Genomic DNA, 20,123 nt, shown 5'->3' with positions numbered 1-20,123 from the left:
AAATTAGAGTGAATGGCATTGTAGTTCTAGGTTATACACCTGTCATTATAGTGCCCTTACCTTTTTGTGCACATACTGTATATACTGTATATATTGTGATGAAACATGGCGTTTAAGTGGGTTCTTAGTATGATTTTAGGCAACTCCTTGTAAGTTTGTTACGTCTTTTTTATGTCACTAACAGAACATTTATTTTTTATATTTTTAATAGCTACAGTACTTAATTAAAACACTAAAGATACCATAAATTATTGTCTGTGTTCTAATACATACACAGATTTAAAAATAAAATCTATACACCAGTGTAGCATATAGAATAGTTTCTATGATGGTAATAACTTTCACTAGTGTGGCTAGGGCTGTGTTTACCATTAGCTTTTTATCTTTAAAATATTTTGCTTTTTAAAAACTTTCTTTCACACTCACTCTGTGACAATATCCACTGGAGACCACATTGTTACTAGAATATGGAAAGTCATGGCTTTGTTTATATCAATATAAGTTTCTACTATATTTATATATAGTTGAGTGATGATACCTGACAGGCTTTGCCAATCTCCATTACACTGGCTCTTTTTTCGGGGTCTGTGATAAGGTTAAACTTGTTTTGGCATCATCTTCTCTCTGAATTAATGCGAGACATTATTCATTTTCATTATTACTATATTTAGAAGTCTTGGATTGTTCAAGAAAAGATTAATAGTATTTTTATTTTCATTGTCTGGTGGTACAACTTTTGGATCATTCAAAAATAAATCAAACCACAACCGTGAATGCAGTTTATTATGAAATCTTAGAAGTTGAGATATAAACAGAAAAATGTGCTTCCTTTTAGAGCAAAGAAACTAAATATAATTCATCAGTGAAGTCATTGTTCTCCATTTTTAATGCTGTCCTTGCATATACTGTGTTAAGACAAAGGCCATACTTACGCTTTTGAGTTGTTAATAACACCCTTTGAGTTTACTTGTTGTAAGATGTAAGAAATGAAAGGTTCTTTGCAAATTTCTCCTGCGTGTTGTCGGAGATGAGGAGATGTTTGCTTCTGTGCTGACTTCAGGAATGTCTGCCCAGGACAGAGACAGGCTGACCCTGCAGTTTTCATCTCATTAAGCAAATGAAGGCTGTCTTTCTTCTCGTTTGCATTTTATCAACGATTCATCTTTAGAAGGATTTACAATGCTTATCTTCCCATTGCAAATGCAGTGCTACATTTCATGACTCCAATCTCGTTTATTTTTGCTTGCATTCATGATTTTAGGGGATATCTTCTGAGTTACACTCATCCAGCTTACAAATATCCAGAATTACAAAACACAGTAGCTGACATACAGTAGGAGAAGCAGAAATTTACAATACAACTTCAAAGAGTGAGAAGACTGGTGTAAACTATGAGCATTAAAACAGATTTATTTAGAATATCATGTTTTGGACAGAAAAAAAGATTGACAAATTCTAAAAACATATAAATCATACATTTGTGTTAGAGTTTAAGAAACACAAAAGAACAATACTGTGTATTTTATTGTTTTAACATTGGTCCTGCCTTGCACCCTGTGTCTTCTGTGTTGGGCTGTGACTCATGATTATAAGGGGTTGACAGTCCTGGTTTTAAGTCATGACTTAGTGTTAAGTAGTAACTGATGCCTTTAACTCACCTGCTTTCTGATTTAGACTTCAGAAAAGGTTTACCAATCATGATCCTGGATAACCTACATATATTGTTTTTTAGGCCTTTTTAAAAATTGGGTTTGAGCTTTTAAGATGATGAATAGAAATAGTAATTGATATGAACCACTCTCATAAGGCGTACTGCCCTCGTTCTGTGTTCTGGTGTGCTAACTGAGATCTAACCAATTGGGCTTAAGGAAAAACTATGACTCACAGTTCATGTCAGTTCATGTCATGCCCACCTGTTCATCAGCATTTGATCACCTATTAAGAACTGATTAGTCAGAAGTAAAGTAGAAAAATCTTAATTAGCAAGTTCAGGGGAGACTGCTTTAAGTTCTCTTTGCTAGTTGTTGGAAATATTGCACTTTAACTAGGATATTTTTTAAATCTCTGCCTGACAGTTATAGTCACCAATTTGCACTAGTAATTGAGGGCCCAGTAGAAACAAACCCAACAGTCACAGGGACAATTCAGGACCTGAACTGACAGCTACTGCTCCAAGATGTAGCTTAATTATATATTTTTCCTCATGCATATATCTATCTCAAACTCTAATGACTCAATTCATTTTTTTTCTAAATTGTGAAAATTACTTAAGATGGTAACTTGTTTTTCTCATGTTCTGCACATATGTTTCTTATTTGTTAAAGGGTTAATGTGTTGTGTGTTGTGTTGTGTTTCACCTGCTTGCAAAGCACACATTCCATCTGGTACAATAAAGGAAATAAGTAAGAAATCTATTTTCATTCCACCTCTTATCTTAATTACATAACTGAACTAATTAATTGACGAGGGAGCCGTGTCACCTGTGGTCTTAGGGCTTCATCACACTATAAAGCAGCACGTCCCACTCCTGGTTTTCATTCCAGCTGAGCTTGGTTATATAATTGAAGCCCTTCCTGAACTCACAAGCTGCTTGAAGGAAATATTTGCAAGTTTCTACTCAAAAGTTTTAGATTTCATTTATAAAAAGCAACAGTTGAAAAGCCGCCTCCAACATCATTAAGATCTGAAATTAATTATATTTCAAAGTCTGATTGTGTAACTGAATACTAGGCTGGAACAAAAACCAGCAGTGTGGCTCTCCAGCATGACTGGGAACCCCTGCTCTTAAAGTAAAAGCTAGTTTTTGAACATGAGTGGATCATTATCATTATTATCAATTGAAAATAATATGAAATCAAATGACCAATTCTGTTTGAGTCAGAATTCACAAAAAATCAAATTACATTAGGGAACGCTAATCAATGCTCAGCATTTCTTTGCTCACATGTTTTGCAGTAATAAATAACACAAACACCTTTAGAAAAAGCTTTAAAGCAATAAAGGTGAGCTGTTACCTCTGGGGGAAACAAACTAGTTCTATTTTAAAAGAATAAAACAAAATACAGACTTTAAGTGAATGAAAAAATAATGAAGAATCTGTAGTGCATGATGCCGAACAAAAAGCTTAAGACAAGTCAATTGTCAACTCAGCGTTTGTGATTGCTGGAAAAGTCTCCTCCTCTATCACAATTGCCTACAAATGTAAACAGTTGCTTTAAGTGAGTGTTTGTGAATATAGACATCACTGTGACTACTAATTTCACAACACCATGTTGGCAAAAATGGGGATGTCCACAGGATCCTTTTTGTTTTGAAGAAATTAATCCTTATTTCTCATGCTCCAGGCCCACTGATTATACGTGGTGCAAAGCAAGCAGGGAATATCTAATTTATGCAAAAGGGAGGAGTTGAACTCTCAACCCTGATGGAAATCTTTTTAAAATTATTTTTATTTAAATAACAAGGAAAATAACAAGGTAGCAACAAGTGAATGAAACGGGGGGAAAAATACAATAAAACAACCCCCCCAAAAAAAACACTTTGTCCATAGTACAGAGGTTATGTGATATTAGGGGTTGCATTAAATATGTTTATATGCTAAAAGACTTTTGTAGAAAATAAAATTTTGCAAACAAGAGAATTACATTTACCATTATACGGACTTCGTTGTTTGGATTCGAGACACCGAGAACAATTTCTTTAAAAGTTAGATTTACACAAATATTTCTATTGTATAGCCTAGAACAAACAGAGTGCCAGAAAGTTGTTGAATGGTGACATTTGAAAAAAATGTGTTCAGTTGTTTCATTATCTGTTTCACAGAAGGTGCATGTATTACAGTCAAAGTTGAACCATTTTCTCGGAAATTCCCTAGAGGGATATATGTTATTCAGTATTTTAAAATGAATATCCTTGGTTTTTGGTTGCATGGGGAAAGTAATGTATTCGGTTCTAGCGGAGAATAGAGAATCCTCATCTACAATATAGAATTAAAAATTACTTTATCCTTGATGGCTGGGAAGAATCTCTCAGCCATAATAGTATGGATGTATTTATTATTGCACTTTATTCCAAGATATTATAAGTTCCAATTTTGATCTTTGGTATAAGGAGAATTATATTACTATGAATAGAGAAGTTTTTACCAAAGCTAGGAGAACAAGTGGAATTGCCTCAATAATTTCTTTGAATTGCTTTGGGGTTTTTTTGGGTTGAATTGTTTGGGCTTTTCTGTTTGAGTCTCACTTATTACTTGTGATAATCCATTTCTTAATATGTTAGCATAGACATGTGATACAATCTTGTAATCTATATTTAATAATGAAATTGGCCTCCAGTTGTCAATATATTTTACATTTTTACCTGTTTTAGGGATTAATGTAATGACACCTTGTCTCATAGTAGTAGACAAATTATTGGATATGCACTCCAAAAAGGTCTGGTATAGAGAGTTTCTTAAGTCTTTCCAAAATAATTAATAAAATTCAACAGTTAATCCGTACGTGGCTGGAGCCTTGCCGTTAGCTAGCCTCTTAAATGCCAGATTATCTTCTTCAATTGTTAAATCTGAATCACACCTACCCTGTAGGACTGGAACAGTAATGGAGAACATTTCAAACACCAATTAATGATGAAATTCCTTACGTATGTACTTCAATTCCATTTCTCCTAATTATATGTTTTTTTATTTTGATTATATAAACAGATAATCTCTGAGGGTCTACTTATGTGCTTTTATTCATGCTATAGGTTAATTTTAATTGAACGTTTATTTTATAGTATCTCTGACTAAATCCAATAACCCATATCTCATATCTTCATGTACTCTGGAAATCTTGAAAAGAACCTTCAACTTCAAAATACCAGTTTGGAACGCTACCTAGAGTACAGCTTGCATACCGTTTGCAAACCATTTAAACCTTTTCCCCATGATGATCACCTCAGGCTTATGAAGTCAGAGAGCCTTGATTACCGGTTTTGCATTTGGAAAACTTTATTTAAATATCTTTAAATAATGTGTTACATGCATAAAAAAGTACAGTAACATACTGTAGGTTAACATAAACATTAAAACAATTTTAATTTGTACATAACATAAAAGGAAACAAGATGGAGTTACCGGTTTAAGTTGCACATAGTAATACTATTTCTTTCGAATATTAAACATAAAGGCTTTGATGGCTGATACGTCAGTCATCTCTGTTCACTGGAAGTGTGAAACGTCACGGGTGCCGCTCGGCATGTTGGCATGAATGAATTAACATTCTCAGGGGTAGATGAAAGGAGCCCTATAGTCATCAGCTTCGGGCATTTCGTCATCGGCGGGAATGTTGCGCTCTGCATGGTTGACATGCACCCTCTCGGCGGCGGGTGTGGCCGCGGCGGCGGCTGCGTTGGGCTGCGCTGTGCCCGCGGCGGCGGCGGGCGGATTCCCAGCTGTCGCGGCCCTGACGCCGGCCGGTGTGGTCATGCTGAAGGCGGGGTCTCTGGACTGTGGAGCGGGCTGGTTGTTGCTTCCCTGAACCGGCACGGTGGTGCCTGGTGTGGGCGGCAGGTTGCCGTGCCCTGCTGGGAAGACGGCAGGTGCAGTGGGGCTGCCGCCCTGGCCGACTGGGAACAGCCCGGCGTCGGGGGCTACCGGGAGGATCCCCTGTCCCGTGGGGAAAACTCCCTCTGTCCCGGGCACCATGCCACCAAATCCGCCATAGCCCGATCCGGCAAAGCCAGGAACAAACCCTCCAAAGCCAGCCACCCCTCCTGCTGCCTGTGACGAACACACACGTAATGTAAAAACGTCTGCACCTGAGGACGTGAACTCGGGGGTGCGAGCGTTGTGTCAGACTGGGCAGCGCAAATGGCTGTCAGACTTGCTACAGTAGGTCTGTAAATTTTGAAATTTTGAATGGAAATTCAAATCTGGACATTTGAATGCCTATAAGCTGCTGCCCTAATGAGGTCAGTATAGCCTCTGGGCTTGTCCGGTGCATTTTAAATAAGACATCAACATGGGAGAGAATCATACGTACAGTATTTGGGGTGAAATTTAACTAATCTAATTATTAAAACACCTCAATAATTTATAATTGGTAACTACTACTGTACGTTCCCTGTGTGTACAATGGTGGATACGGTTTTATATTTACCTGCATTTCTTCAGAACTAGCACTTCCGAAGCCACCACCCTAGAAGGCAAGAAAATGTAATGGCTGTTGATCCGCATTAAAGATGTGCTCAAAAAAGTTTGTTTATATGTTCAATACAAGTGTAATAAAATTCCATGCTTTTAAATATAGCGCTTTGCATCCGTAAACATGTCAGAAAACTTCACATACAGGAGAGGACCTGGCAGTTCAGCCTGAGAATTGAGAATGTTTTTTGTCACCAATTGAATTTAGATTAAACATACTGTACAGTAAAGTAGAACTTCTGAGCAAACCCAGCGTGGAATTTAGTTATTACACTGGGTACAGTTAGATCTCAATTTAATATGTCATATTAATTGCTGAGATAAAAATGAATATCTCACAGAGCAGCACCAAATTTGTTTAGAGATAAAGAGTGCCACCAGCACCAATAACAGCAGCAATGTGGCTTTTCTCAGAGGTCTCCCATCCCAACACTAGGCCCTGCTTGGAATAACTTCAGAAACCTGACAAAATCAGGCTACAAGGTGACAAAACTGCTGGTGCTATGGTTTGGATATTATGCAAGATTGACTTATATTTAATTATACTTTCACTTCATAATCAATTATTAAATTTAAATATGTAATACAGAAAGTTACAATCTATTAAAATATCCAGCCATTACTGATTTTGATTTAATCACAGGATTCACAGGCTGGGAAGTTATCAGCTGAATTAGATATCCTGATTGACTACAGCTCTTTGTAAGTAAATGACAGATTACAATCAAGCACCAACACAGAAATGTTCCTGACTAAATTATGTAAATTAAGAAAAATTGTTCCTGGTTTAAATGATGAAAATAAAGAATGTTGACGGTGCAAATAATAACGATGAAGTGCTGGTGTTTACCCCCATGGCAGACTGCATTGGCTGGATTTGGAGATAAAGGATTTGTGGAATCATCTGTGGGAATGAAAAAAAAAGGATTCTGGTGAAATACAATACAATACAATCGTAATATAGTACAATTATAAAAATAGAATAGTAGTGAAGGACATGGTAAGACCCAGTGCTTGTCAAATGCTTTTTGAAACTACTTCCTTAAATGTATCTCCTTTAGGAGAACACGCCATTGAACAAACCACACAGTGATTAGGGACTGTATAATCCTCAGGTCTTTCTGCAGTTGGCTAAACAAGGCCTCTGTAAAGCTGCCATCACACACAAACAGGGTGGACCCGGCCACTTCTGCCACAGTGCTGTGGTGTAAATAGATGGTTTTGGCATGAGTCTCTGCGAGGCGCTAAACTGAGTCACGTTATCAGCCCTCTGCATGATTTCCTGAGTCTGCTCCATATTGTGTTACTTGTATGTTACCTCTGTCAATACTGCTCAGTTCGAGATGACAGGGCTCTGTCGGCCTAGAACAAGTCTGATGGTTCGCAGTGAACAGCCTGTTTAATTATTCAGGGCTCGTATCGACTGTTTGAACAGTGCTTCGCCTGCATCACTGCAGCTGCAGGGTGCTGTTATCGAGAAGGAGGCTCGGCTCTCTGCTCCCTGGCAGCGTACGGCCCGTACCTGCTGCTGTGGTGGGGCACCGGGCTGTGCAGCCTGAGGAGGCTGTACTGGCTGCTGGGGGAAAGCAGTATTGAAAAAGACGCCATAACCAGGAAACTGAAACAACAAGATTAAAGAACAGCGTTAGTTTGCCCTCAATGGGTTTCGTACTGTAATATGACTAAACTGGCATTGCAAAATATCTATTGATATCAATCATTACACACAAGTAAACGTGTAACTGCTGTTATTTATAATAATTTACTTGTGGATCTCAAATCATGTCAAATTATTATTATTATTATTATTATTATTATTATTATTATTGGTCTATAAAATGTCATTCATATTTGATTAAATGTCATTGTTCATATCAATAGAGTTTTACCAATATATAATATTTACAATACTGTTTTACTGCCATCTACTGGCATGAAAAACGTACATATAACCTTTACAACGTATGTTTAAATATTCAAAGTAGGTGCTTGGGGACCTTTTGTAACAGAGGCAATTATTCAAAAAGCACTATAGAACAGATTCCAACCTGCTGTTCATCTTGGGCCTGTGGTGGCATGATGGGTAAAATTCCAAAAGTATTGAACACCTGAATGGATCAACAGCATTGGGAGATGTGTTAAAATAAAACATGGATCAAGACCTGGCCTCTGTATGGCTGTGGTAGAATTATAAGTTGTACATGGTGAAATCAAATGTTTGAAAGACAAAATGCTGCCATACCAAGATAGCTCCTTTTTTCATAACCTTAAGTGGAGATGGTGCTGAATGCTGGTCAGCTCGATTTTGCTTCTGTAACACCCATGGTGTCCCCCCACCCCCCGCAGAGTTAGTGATATTAGCGAGCGCTCGTTAGGCCTCACTGACGACACAGCAAGCTCACAGGAGCCAGGTGGGTTACAAGGGTCTCAGGAGGCTGTTTCTCAGCCTGGACTGAGAAGGATCACACTCTGCAGGGTCTCTTGGTTGAACCACTAACAAAACTCATTTTCTACACAACACTAAAGTTAGCGTTTTGGTTCAATTTCTCCAGAGTCTTAATTATGAATCTCTGCAGATATTAGATAACACCATTAGGTACAGACACGACAAATGCAAACCTTGTCAAGGATGAAGCATTAACTTATCCAATCGAAACTCTATGCAATTGATTTCTCACTTGCTCACCAGTTATCCTTCAGTCTGCTAGGCCAAAGCCCTCGCTTAAGTTTTTAAAGAGATGCATAGTTTATGAAATGTGTTCTTGTGCATTTAATTACACAAATAAATGGTTTTCCAAAGAAAAATTAAAGAGAAAAATGGTGTGCTTTGCTTGCTTCACTTTTCCTGACTGACAGGTTACCATTTTCTAACATGGGTGCTATCCATTCGAGCTGTACAGCTTGAAACTATTCCCTTTACAATATCTCGACAGAAACCATGGAGTCAACCTCTCTTTTGCTTTGTAATGAAATGGCGCCAACATACTGGAGGGAGCTGGGCTGGAAGAGTTGGCTGGTGCCCCTGGGTCCCGGGCTGTGGTCCGTTGATGCCGGTCTGTGGAATCTGAATGTTAGGCTGCAGCACCTGGATGCCAGGCTGTGGGGCCTGCGCAGTGGGGTGCTGCTGCCCTGCCTGGTCACCCTGCTGTCTGGGCGCTGCTGGAGCTGTAGGTGTGGCTGGAGCACTTCCTGCTGTAGCACCAACCTGCTGCACAGGAAGGAGGCCGAGATCAATCCGATAATGCATTCCGTTGTCCGTGAAGATACTAAAGTTCAGCGGAATTCTGGTTTGTCTACTACCGTGGGGAGTCTGCTTACTCAACAGAGGAACAGAAACCAGAAGACAGACATTGAAACTGCGAATGGTTGTGTGAGTGTGGAACAAGGCATCCTAGCCAGGTTGCCGAAGCCTTAACTCAAGTCTCCTCCAAGAAAGGAATGGACCCTGGCTCAATTAGCTATTAGCTACCAAACAGCCTAGATGGGCCAAATCGCTACACCTTGTTTGCAACCTTACTTTCTCTTAATGTTCTTAATGAAACTAGATCTCTTGTTCTAAGATCAGTAATAGTCAAGCGGTATATTAAGTTTACTGTTCAAATAAAGCCCAACCTTCGATCTTCCTTTGTTAGGTCATGAGATATTTACAGTAAGTATTTTAAAGTTTTAACACCACTTTTTATTATACAATTTTGAAAAATTATGCAAAAAAATGATATGCTTACTGGTGTCTGCTGTCCTGGGACCTGAGGCAACAAGAAAGGAGTTTCATACTCATACTACGAAGTAAGAAAGAACACGACAAATAAGAACAATTAAAGAAACACTATTCTGTCTTATTATTTAAGTCATATACCGCTATACAGTTCATTTTTACACTATTTGAGAATTATTTTTGGAATCCGTGTGTGTTAGAAATGTACTAAAAAACTCCATATTTGTGTGGTTATATCTGGACGATTACTTGATAAGACATATTGAAAGTCCCACAACCCATGGCAGCAAAATCAAACGAAGTATAACTGTTTTTTCCGTTCAGCGCTACAGAAAGCGCCGAGATTCCGAGCAAGGTCGAGGAACCGCGCAAAATGTTTCCAAAGTTACGGATCTCGACCTACCTGCTGCTCCGCGTGTACTAGCTGCATCTGCTGCAGGCCTGGCTGATACTCCACGGGCTGAAAGCTAGGAGTCATCTGATGGGGCAGCTGTGAGGGCCCCTGGGGTGGGAGCTGTGATGGGGCCTGGCTTGTTGGTGTCTGAGACGGCTGAGCCTGGATCGGGGGCTGCAGCCCTGTGTTGTGAGGCAGCTGTACCCCTGTGAACTGAGGGTTCTGTGGGGGCTGCAGTCCAGTGCTGTGTGGTGGCATGTTCAGAGAGGGAAACATCTGGATTGCAACAGAGTCCACATGTTAGTCAAAGCGTGGTGTCAGTGTTAAATATATATTTATAAGCTATTGGTGTTGCTTTGAAGCAGCAGTGAGTAATCACCATATTTGATCACATATTACTTTCTGGGAGAACCCAACCAAAGTTAAAGAGAGTTGTATTCTGTATGCTGAATGATCTGAAACATTCACTGTTTTAATCTGAGACCTCTTTGGGTAAGTACTGGCGTACTTCAACACATAAAATCTCGGCTATGGCCTGTGCCTTTTTCTACCAAAACTGTGAGTCGGCAAAATCAACAATTAATATTGTGTGTTTGATTGCCTAAAGAAAAAGAATCAACAGCTTACCATCGACTGCTGCTGCATGAATGCTTTGTAGCGGGCCATCTCTCGCATCGTCTTAAAAAGAAGTTTCGGAATTTGCATTATTTTTACAATCTTTCTCTTATTGTTTCAGATTAATTCAGTTTTCTAAAAAAATATTTTTTTTTCTGATCACATTTTATTTAATGTCATTAAATAAATAGCTTATAATCTTTGTGAATGTCCAGTATTGTAATAGATGATAGCTGTTTTTATCAAAGGAAATTGAAGGTACTTCAATACTCAACGTTTTAGTTAGATTGAAATCATTGACATTGTCACATGTGTAATATTCAGTCTGGGTAAGGCACAATTAAAATACAATACACTTGATGCTGACTCAGTGTGTGGTATTTGCTCAAGCTTTCTCAACAATACGGAGGTGAGCTTCTCATTACCTCTTGGCTCAGACTGAAATATCGTGGGTTCCCAGCCTGCTGCTTCTGAGGCTGCTGCTGATGGTGAATCTGCTGAAGCATCTGGCGTTGTAACTGCTGATAGACCTGAAGCTAAGAAAAGATAGCTATTTGCACACTGCTGTTTCCTTGAAAAGAAAGTGAGCTGGCTGATAAAATTTTAAGAAAATAAAAAATATGAAAAATATACTGTACTTACTGGCATACTAAGCGTTGTGCCTATGAGGCACATGAGCACAATTGCCGATCTCATTCTGGAACACTCTAAAAATAAATAAATCACGGTTTTCTAATATAATTATTTTTCTATTTTAATAAGCAAACAACAACTGCAAAATATTTTAGATGTATTCAGATATGGCTTTCTGCTATGCTGTACAATATCTGCATCATACTGATTTCATATGTTATCCTTGAACAGACTTTCTGAATGAGTTTCTGTTGTAGGACTGGTCTTTAAAAAATAATTTACTTCCATTGTAAATAATGATACTGTAAGATCTGAAAGTCACAGATTTGCTAATATTGTATCCTTATATGTATCAACAACTAAGATGTGAAATTAAATAGAGAAAGTGCCAATGGTGTTCTCCTTCTTTAATTTAACTCCATTTAATCCAGGTCAAATAATAATTTTGTTTTCTTTTTTAAAGATTTGTGAAATTGGGAAGTCTAGCAATACAAACATATCTGTAATATGTACACCTCATTCTTAAGCAGCTGAATTTGGCATATTACCTCCCAAAACTACTGTGTGCATTAATGTAATCTTACAAGACATTGCTGCAAATTACACTTCATTTAATAAAATACATCTGATTTTTAATTACAGCTTGAATATCATTTCAATATGTACACTTTCTCATTTATGTGTAACTCAAAAAAGTTTTCTCTAAGATCCTATTTCACCTTTTCTTTTAGATAGAGAAGATTGTAGTTAGTAATGGACTAATATTCTAAACAAACTTCATTTGAAGAGGTAGTTTATATAAAATATAACAAAGCAATTTATCAAGAGCGAAAACGAACAAAACAACTACTATGATATAACACAATGATTTATAGCTTTTTAACTTTATGAAGCAAAAAAATATACGTTTTTACCTTGTCCTTGGAGTTATGTGCGATCTCTTCACAATAGTTGTCCGTAGAACTGAATGAGATTCACTTGAAAAAGACTTCTTTCCTTTCCGAATGCGAAATCATTGTGTCCAAGAAGAATTTAAACTCTGTTGACTGGACAACGCCAGCCAATCAGTTTAAGAGAATGCTATGATCTCAGTGGACCTACCTTCCACAACATGAAGAAAGTTGACACACAGACAACCACAAATTATGCTTAATTACATCTTGTCTTGAGCTGCAATACAGCAGGTGTCTGAAAAAAAAATCAATGTGAAAGTGCGAACACAAAAGCACTTAAGAGATTTTTATTTATTACTATATTTACTTGCAATTACTGTAGCAATGAAACTTTAAAAGGGCAAGCTGTTTTTGCAGCTAATTAACAACCAAAATGACTTGTACTGTATGTGAAGAAATTAAATCTACTGTAAACATAGTAATATTATTTATGTGTTTTTATGCATTTATCTGTAAACAGACTGTTGCTTCCATTTCAAGATCATTATTTTCCATAGTAAGTTGATATTGATATTCCAGTAGCCTTAGTATTTTTTTCTATTTGAGGCTATTTTTATTTTCCAAGCCCCTGAAGGACTGTGATGAAACAAAAGGGGTCAACTCCTACTTATTAGTTTTTGTGCAGCTGAAAATGACCACCCAATTCAAAAGTGTGTGTTTTTTCATTTGAAACAATACATGACACTGCAGGTGACAATTTAAGACAAAGCATATTTTATTAAATAATAGACAGTTGGAAACTCATATCCACACTCATGTTTTAGTACATACAGTATGAAACAAAAAGAACAAGATGAATACTGCACAAAGTAATGATGGTAGAGTTTTTTATGATACTGCATTCAAATTGATTGTACAATATGTCTGTACTGGGTTTTAGTCTTGCATAATGTAGTGTGCTTACTGAATGTCTCGTTGTATATGAGAAACCAGACAATATAAAGATGCATGCAGTCTGTAACACTATATACAGACAATAAACAAATAGAATTCATAAGATGATTAAGTCATTTCCTCAAAATGAAGGGATAAAAAAGCCTAACATTGTAATTACTCGTCTTACGCAGAGGGGAGGCAACCAAAACTTATTTGCTATTACAGGAAAAATTAAAGACATTACTAAAGTACGATTCAACTCTCACATCAGTAATAAAATACTGCTTACCCCTTACAAATAATGTTCATGGGTGATTTGAAAATAGATCGTGCAGTATTAATCTAATAAATGGGCATTATAAGACACTTGCTTAAATTGCTGAAGTGAAGGTCACTACATTAAAGATATAACCAAACAACCATTTTGATGAAGCTTGGGGTTGGAAAAATATGTCACAACCTTAAATGTCCTTGCATGCCTTGAGATTTTATTAAAGCATGTGTTCTATTTAATACCCTCACTGGAAAGTAGTGTTAAATCTTATTCTAGGACAATAGAGTTTAACTAACCCAGTGATTATGTTTTAACACAGCTGGTGACAGACTTCTGCATGTTGTGTGAGAAGCTTAAACCGGGACTCATTGCTGAAGTGAACAGCCACCCAGACCAATGAGCCATGCCGTATCAAGGATCTCAGGACCTCTGCGCTGTATTTGACACAGTTTTTTTACTTGGACACTCAGGATACACACAAAAAAACAACTAAGGACACTGAGAAGACAATCCTAATCTGTGGTGCCTTGTTGAAACCATAGTGGGTGATCAACAGCAGCTGAGGGACAGGAGTGGCAGAGGAGGAGTCGGAGGCGGTAGGGCCCTGATAGGAAGACAAACGTAGCTACACCGCTTCCAATATCTGCTGCCATACAAATCCCAAGGAGAGAACTGGTGACTAATGAATTTCCACACCATCAATCTCTCCTCCCGTGGGTCAAATGATCTGGTCCCTCAGTTTGCAGCTGTAAGCCCCTGGTCGTGTTCAGTGTGTGTACTTTCCTACCCTCCACCCTCGGGCTCCCAAAGCTTACACCCTCTTGTTGAGTGCAAGTGTGTTTGTGCATAAACATTTACACACTGTACTGTACTATGCACACCCTCACTAGGTATTAAAAAACATGCTGTAAGTAAACGTAGGCAATTACAGTCTTAAAGGAACTCCTTACAAAGGTAGAACAATCCAGTTTCTGGGCCAAACGACAATAAATTCGACCAGCAGGCCTCAGCTCTTGCTGACCGTCCAATCTCTAAATGAACAAACATTTCTGATGTCTTTTATTATTCACTTATTTCTCTGATACCTTTACCCAGTGTGACTCTGCAATGGTTGCGGTGAACTGATTGTTTACAACATTCGGTGCCCATTCAAACAGCTGGCCTTGCTGGAGCAAGCTGGGAGAGCACCCTGGATTTATTGGCAGTGACCACACCTCTCTATAGTTATGACTACAGAGCCCTGTGGTATGTATAATTGGTTCACTGGGACCTTTGAGTAAGAATCAGTCCAATCAAATGGCAATCTCCATTTTGGATTCTTATTTAGAGTGTTCTTTCACTTTTTTAAAAGCAATCATCAGACATCCCATCTTTATTAGATATTCATTTACCACAACTTATTAGTCAATGCCCCTGTGGTACAGGAATTCATTATGTTTTCTCATTATTCATAATAGTGTACAGTAGTTGTGATTCTGTTGAGCTGAATGTTGAATTAGTTTGTTCAACAACTGGTGAAAATAAACACACCACCAAACAGCAACGAAGATGTTCAGTGAAAAGCAGGTTCCTTTATTATGTAATAAGATGATTTTTAGTGCACTTAAGAGAAAGAAAGTTAGCAAAAAGAAAGTCTGAAGGACCATCACATGACAATAAATACTGAATGCATACACAGTGAATATATCATTTTGCATGGGTAATCTGCTTTCATTTTCTGGCTTTATGATGAGTAGGATTCAGATGGAGAATACAGGTGAACACAAGTAACGCAGGCAGAACAGTGCACTGAGGAATTCCTGAGTGAACAGGTTGTGGTTGTGAGCAGACATGACCTACTCTTGGCTAGCGCTCTCTTCCTTGCACACAGGATGCCTTTCGCCACAGAAGAGCAGTCATGGAAATTAACGGATTAGTGACTTAACATGGAGAGCCCATGATTCACAGAGTTAACAGCTTATGGTAAAATGTGCACACTCTATCAGATTGAATGCCAGAACTAACCTTTCTTCAAATAGTACGGAAAATGTTGGAGAACTTTTCCATGTGACAGTAAAAATGCATTTGATGTTACTGTAACACAGCAATGGTACTGAATGTTTCAAAAAGAGGTGTAATTGAATCAATCTGAAGCAGTGTTAATATTCATATAAAACTCTAACAATAGCAAGACAAACGGTGGTGCTTTTATTTAGTGGATTTATGTTTAGCAGTGAGTGTCTGGTTTCACTATTAGATTATCGACAAATGCATAACTTTGTAGGAGGAAGCTGTGGATCTCATGAGATTGGGAAGGTATTAGACATACAGTATTGTTAGAGTAAACAGGTGGTCTTGATACTCATGTTTATCTTATATTATTACTATAGTACGCCATCTTAGGGGACAGAAGGACTTTGGTTGGTATAATATTTAGGGTTTACCTTCTCAGCATGACGTTTTAGACTGATGATTATGTCAGTTCAGCAACATAAAGACAGATTTAGAAGTCACTACTTGATTTCATGTGTTTGTAATGAAAACCTTGAAGCAGTAAGATAATTCTGTAGCTGTTAAAGGAATAACATCATAGGAGATGGTGATACTGTACTTCTAGAAGGGCCTAGGAGAGGCCTACCTGTTCTTACTTGATTTTTAGATTAATTACACTCATCATGTTGGTTTAAAATGCAAGATATTTTTAAAGTTCAATGCTAATCACATGTTTAGGCTTCTGTTACTTTTCCTCACACTAATTAACCTTTGCGTAAAACTGTACGTCTGCTAAGATCTTGGTAACTGCCCATTTGACATCACTTCAAAACACGCACATCACGTTTTTTGTGTTAAGCGAGTAAATTATTGGCCTGAAAACCCAAACCATAGATTTATCGTAGTATGATTACCAGTGTATATACTTTGAGTATTTTATCTTGATCTGATTAGAAGATCACTTCTAAAAGAGTAATGATAGGTGTCAATCATTAGCACGGTGCCCTGGCTTATTTTTCACTTCAGGTTTGATGATCTGTGTTATCTAAATATCCCAAAGGTTATTTCCCAATTGTCCACCTGACAGGCTGTACAGTGGATTTTCTAACACAGAATGTGTTTCACGTTATCATGAAGTGGATCCCTGTCTAGATGTGAAGCACATGGGATTAAAAATTGTGATATTAGATATAGGCATTTACAATTTATTAGAATTATTAGATAAGATCACTTTATTGGCCATATACAATTTCTTGTATTAGGAATTTGTCTTTTCGCATACCCCAGCTTGCTCTCCATGGGACACACAGACAAGGAGAGAAGCTTGGGGTCAGAGCTAAGGGTCAGCCATTTATACTGCGCTCCCTGGAGTAGCTGGGGTTAAGGGCCTTGCTCAGGGGCCCAACGAAGTAGGATTCCTCTGCCGGCCGCAGGATACAAACCGGCAACCTTCCAGCCACAGATCCTTAGCCATAGAGCCACCGCATAAAAAGGCTTGATCTAGAAAGCAGAAAAATTAAAAGTAAAATGTCAGTGAAATTTCAGTCTGAGATCGTATATATGATCTTAGATTGATTCAAAACACATACATAAAATAAATATACTTTATGTATCTAGTGTGGATGTGGTAATTTCCTCTGTTTTGGCGTCACTGTTTTTCATGCTATATGAGCTAAACTAGAACATTTGTTGGTATTCTTTCAAAAGTATTCAAGATTTTCATTATGTATAATCTTAAATTTCTTTTTTATCTAAGCTACTGACATTAGGGAGATAGATGTTCGACCCGAATCTCTCCCTGTGGTGTATGTACAGTACAGTACACTCTTGTGGGAATAAGCACTGTGTTTCAATCGACTTCAAACATTAGCTTCACTGATCCACTGACAGAAACCAGTGGGAGGATTCAGGGACCTACAGCTGATTTCACCCCCCCATTGTCATGGTCGTAGACCCCTCCTCTTAAGGACGCTCCAGCCCTTCCTTGTTTTCCACTCATCGCCCGCACCTGCTCCCTGGCTTAAAAGCCAGGCGCTCACTTTAATCCGGGCTCTGCATTTCATCTCCGTATCGTGCGAGTCCGGGACCTGGAAGCGCCTGGTCCCGTTAAGGTTTTATTCTCCGTTCCCATTCCTATTCCGCCAGTTCCGATCCGGTTCCCTTTTTTAATTGTGACTCTTGGACGGACTGCCAGGTTTTGGACTTTTGCTTTCGTTTAGATTTTCTCCTGGATTGTTTGCCTTGGCCACACCTCCCCCGAACACCAGCGCACCAAGGACACCCCCCCCCACCTCCGTATTCATTCCCGATTCCTGCATTACTTTTTCCTAGTGTTTCCCCACTACATCCCGGATTGTGTCGTCCGCATAGGGTCTGGAAAGAACTGTTCCGTTACACCCATGGACAAATAAACCATTAGGGAGACACTTCATCTCACTAGACAGCCTTCGAATAGAAACAGCTGAATTCTGATTCTGACAGACATTAGAAAATTATTTCAAGTAGGGAGCTGCGTCAGCGTGCATAGGCTGCAAAGGAACAAGTAAAAGTTTATCACCCAGCTTGACACCCGGAGAAGGCTCCACAGCCGAAACATTGTGTTTCCTTTTCCACTCTTTTCAGGATTAGAAAATTATGTTGTCACAAAAGTTAATAAGGCTTTGAGGTAATAAAACACAGTGAAACAGTTTCTTCTGATATTCACAATGCCTTTAATTTCTTGACTGTATGGCTCTAGGTTGGGCTAACCTTATCAAAATCACACCTGTCTTGTCCCAGTTATTTATACAATAAAAGTGAGACAGACATCCTATTGACATAGTGTTTACTATCTTTCTACATTTTAAAAGTTTGCTTTAACTTAAGCAGATCTTTAGAAATGGAGGAAATTAATAAGAAATTGTGGGTGCTTGACTCCTCACTTTAAAATGGATTCTTTGTGGACTAGAATGACATAAACTTCAATTGGTTCTTATTTAATACTAGCCTGTAAATAATAATGTAATTTCAATAAATTCCAGTAAAAAAAGAAACGTTTTTTCTCTCCTGTCTCAGGTTTCAGTGATTTCCTGCAGAGCCGCAGCATGTTAGCTAACCGTCGTGTGTTTGTCTGTAGCGCCACCTAGTAACTAAACTTTGCTTAGCTACTATACTTCTGTCTGAATTACTTTTGAATAATGTGCTGCGCGTAACTCCGCTTCTGTAATAGGAACAATTTGGTGGTAGGTATTGTAATTCAAGGATTAATTTAGTCAGTGACCAAAACATTTTACATATACAAAAGACTCACTGCTTTTATAGAGCTTGCAATGAAAATGAACACATATTTATGAGAATGTGTGATAATTCTGTTCTTTAGTTTAACCTTTCCTTGCTGTGATATTATCAAAGGGGGAGGTACAAGTTCTCAAGTTTAACTGAAGTGTAACGAGATGGAAAAGAGGGAATATATCGTGTATTGTGAAAGTGACCAGGACAACAGCACAGGCTCAAAGAGCTGGACAACACTAATGGCTTGCTCTTCTGAGATCCTGCTTTAGTTGGAATTTCTACTTATTATATTACATGTCATTGAAATTATTTTGAATTTTAACTAAAACTGCAAAAACAAATCAAGGCCAGTTAACAATGTCTATTGAGATGATGTTGATTTTGCTTTGCATTTTTTTTTACAAATTTGAAACAGAGTGAAGTTAAGCTTATTGCTCATCCATGAACAAGTTTACTGTACCTCATTCATCCCATGTCTTCAGTTGGCATCTCCTCCTTAGTAAAACAGGGACACATGAGTGTTTTATTACTGCCACCAGTTGGCAAAGGGGTGACCTGTTAATTATTCTTTCCATCTGAAAAAGCCATGTACAAGGATCACAGGTACAATGTTTAAAATATTTTATTTCTTATAGAAGCAAAGGTAAACTCAGGATGCGGAGGTGGTTCAATAACTATTGCCTACTGTTTATACTGTATGTCAGTAGAGGGTTGGAAATTTAGAACTACAATAAAATCTGAAAATATGTGTCCAATATATGCTACCAGTACCGACAAGCATCAGGATAACTAGGATAGCACCAATAATCAATGCTTTCAGGCTGAATTGTCATTTCCTAAGTAGTTTCATTGTTTAAGAAATGATTAATTCTCTGATTTACTGAAACCATTGTTTCCACATTACCATACTGTATATTTTTAATGGGTATTGAAGGCTAGGACTATCCTTAAATTTGGACTCAGACATGTCAATTTCTAGAAATAAGCAGTGAATCAAGTATGGCTTCTATTATTGTCATAAAATATTGCTACTGTGGCTCTAAAAGCTAACATACATACAAAAAAACAAGTAGCTTAATATCTAGTATTCATTAAAACCAATAAATCAAGGCATGATACCAGTTATACTATAAAAGGCTGGAAGATATCATTGGATTAATTAGCTACCATGAAGAAAGCAAGCTAGATGAAACAAATGTCTAATAAATGAAAAAAAAATCCATTATACATTGAAA

The 20,123-nt window shown here is 37.9% G+C and overlaps 1 protein-coding gene across 5 annotated transcripts; it reads right to left on the bottom strand.

Moving 5' to 3' along the window:
• Positions 1 to 4,975: 4,975 nt before the first annotated feature.
• On the bottom strand, positions 4,976 to 12,566 carry LOC148677597 (uncharacterized). 5 transcript variants are annotated; one of them, XM_088598565.1, is made up of 12 exons: positions 12,459 to 12,566; positions 11,554 to 11,618; positions 11,337 to 11,447; positions 10,924 to 10,974; positions 10,306 to 10,572; positions 9,913 to 9,966; positions 9,174 to 9,395; positions 8,236 to 8,295; positions 7,710 to 7,805; positions 7,038 to 7,091; positions 6,144 to 6,182; positions 4,976 to 5,764 (listed from the first exon to the last, which is right to left on the bottom strand). In XM_088598565.1, exons 2-12 carry the CDS (start codon positions 11,605 to 11,607, stop codon positions 5,267 to 5,269), a joined length of 1,506 nt encoding a protein of 501 aa, XP_088454691.1. In that variant the 5' UTR covers positions 11,608 to 11,618; positions 12,459 to 12,566; the 3' UTR covers positions 4,976 to 5,266. The 5 variants fall into 5 exon arrangements, with proteins under 5 accessions (XP_088454691.1, XP_088454780.1, XP_088454863.1 ...); XM_088598654.1 differs by having other exon boundaries at positions 9,174 to 9,392; XM_088598737.1 differs by having other exon boundaries at positions 9,913 to 9,933.
• Positions 12,567 to 20,123: the final 7,557 nt, after the last annotated feature.

Source organism: Lepisosteus platostomus, chromosome 1 (genome assembly GCF_059453375.1).
Source record: "Lepisosteus platostomus isolate fLepPlt1 chromosome 1, fLepPlt1.hap1, whole genome shotgun sequence".
NCBI classification, from domain to species: Eukaryota; Metazoa; Chordata; class Actinopteri; order Semionotiformes; family Lepisosteidae; genus Lepisosteus; species Lepisosteus platostomus.
Note: the sequence above shows the minus strand (reverse complement) of the source record. Positions and strands in the feature narration are given on the sequence as shown.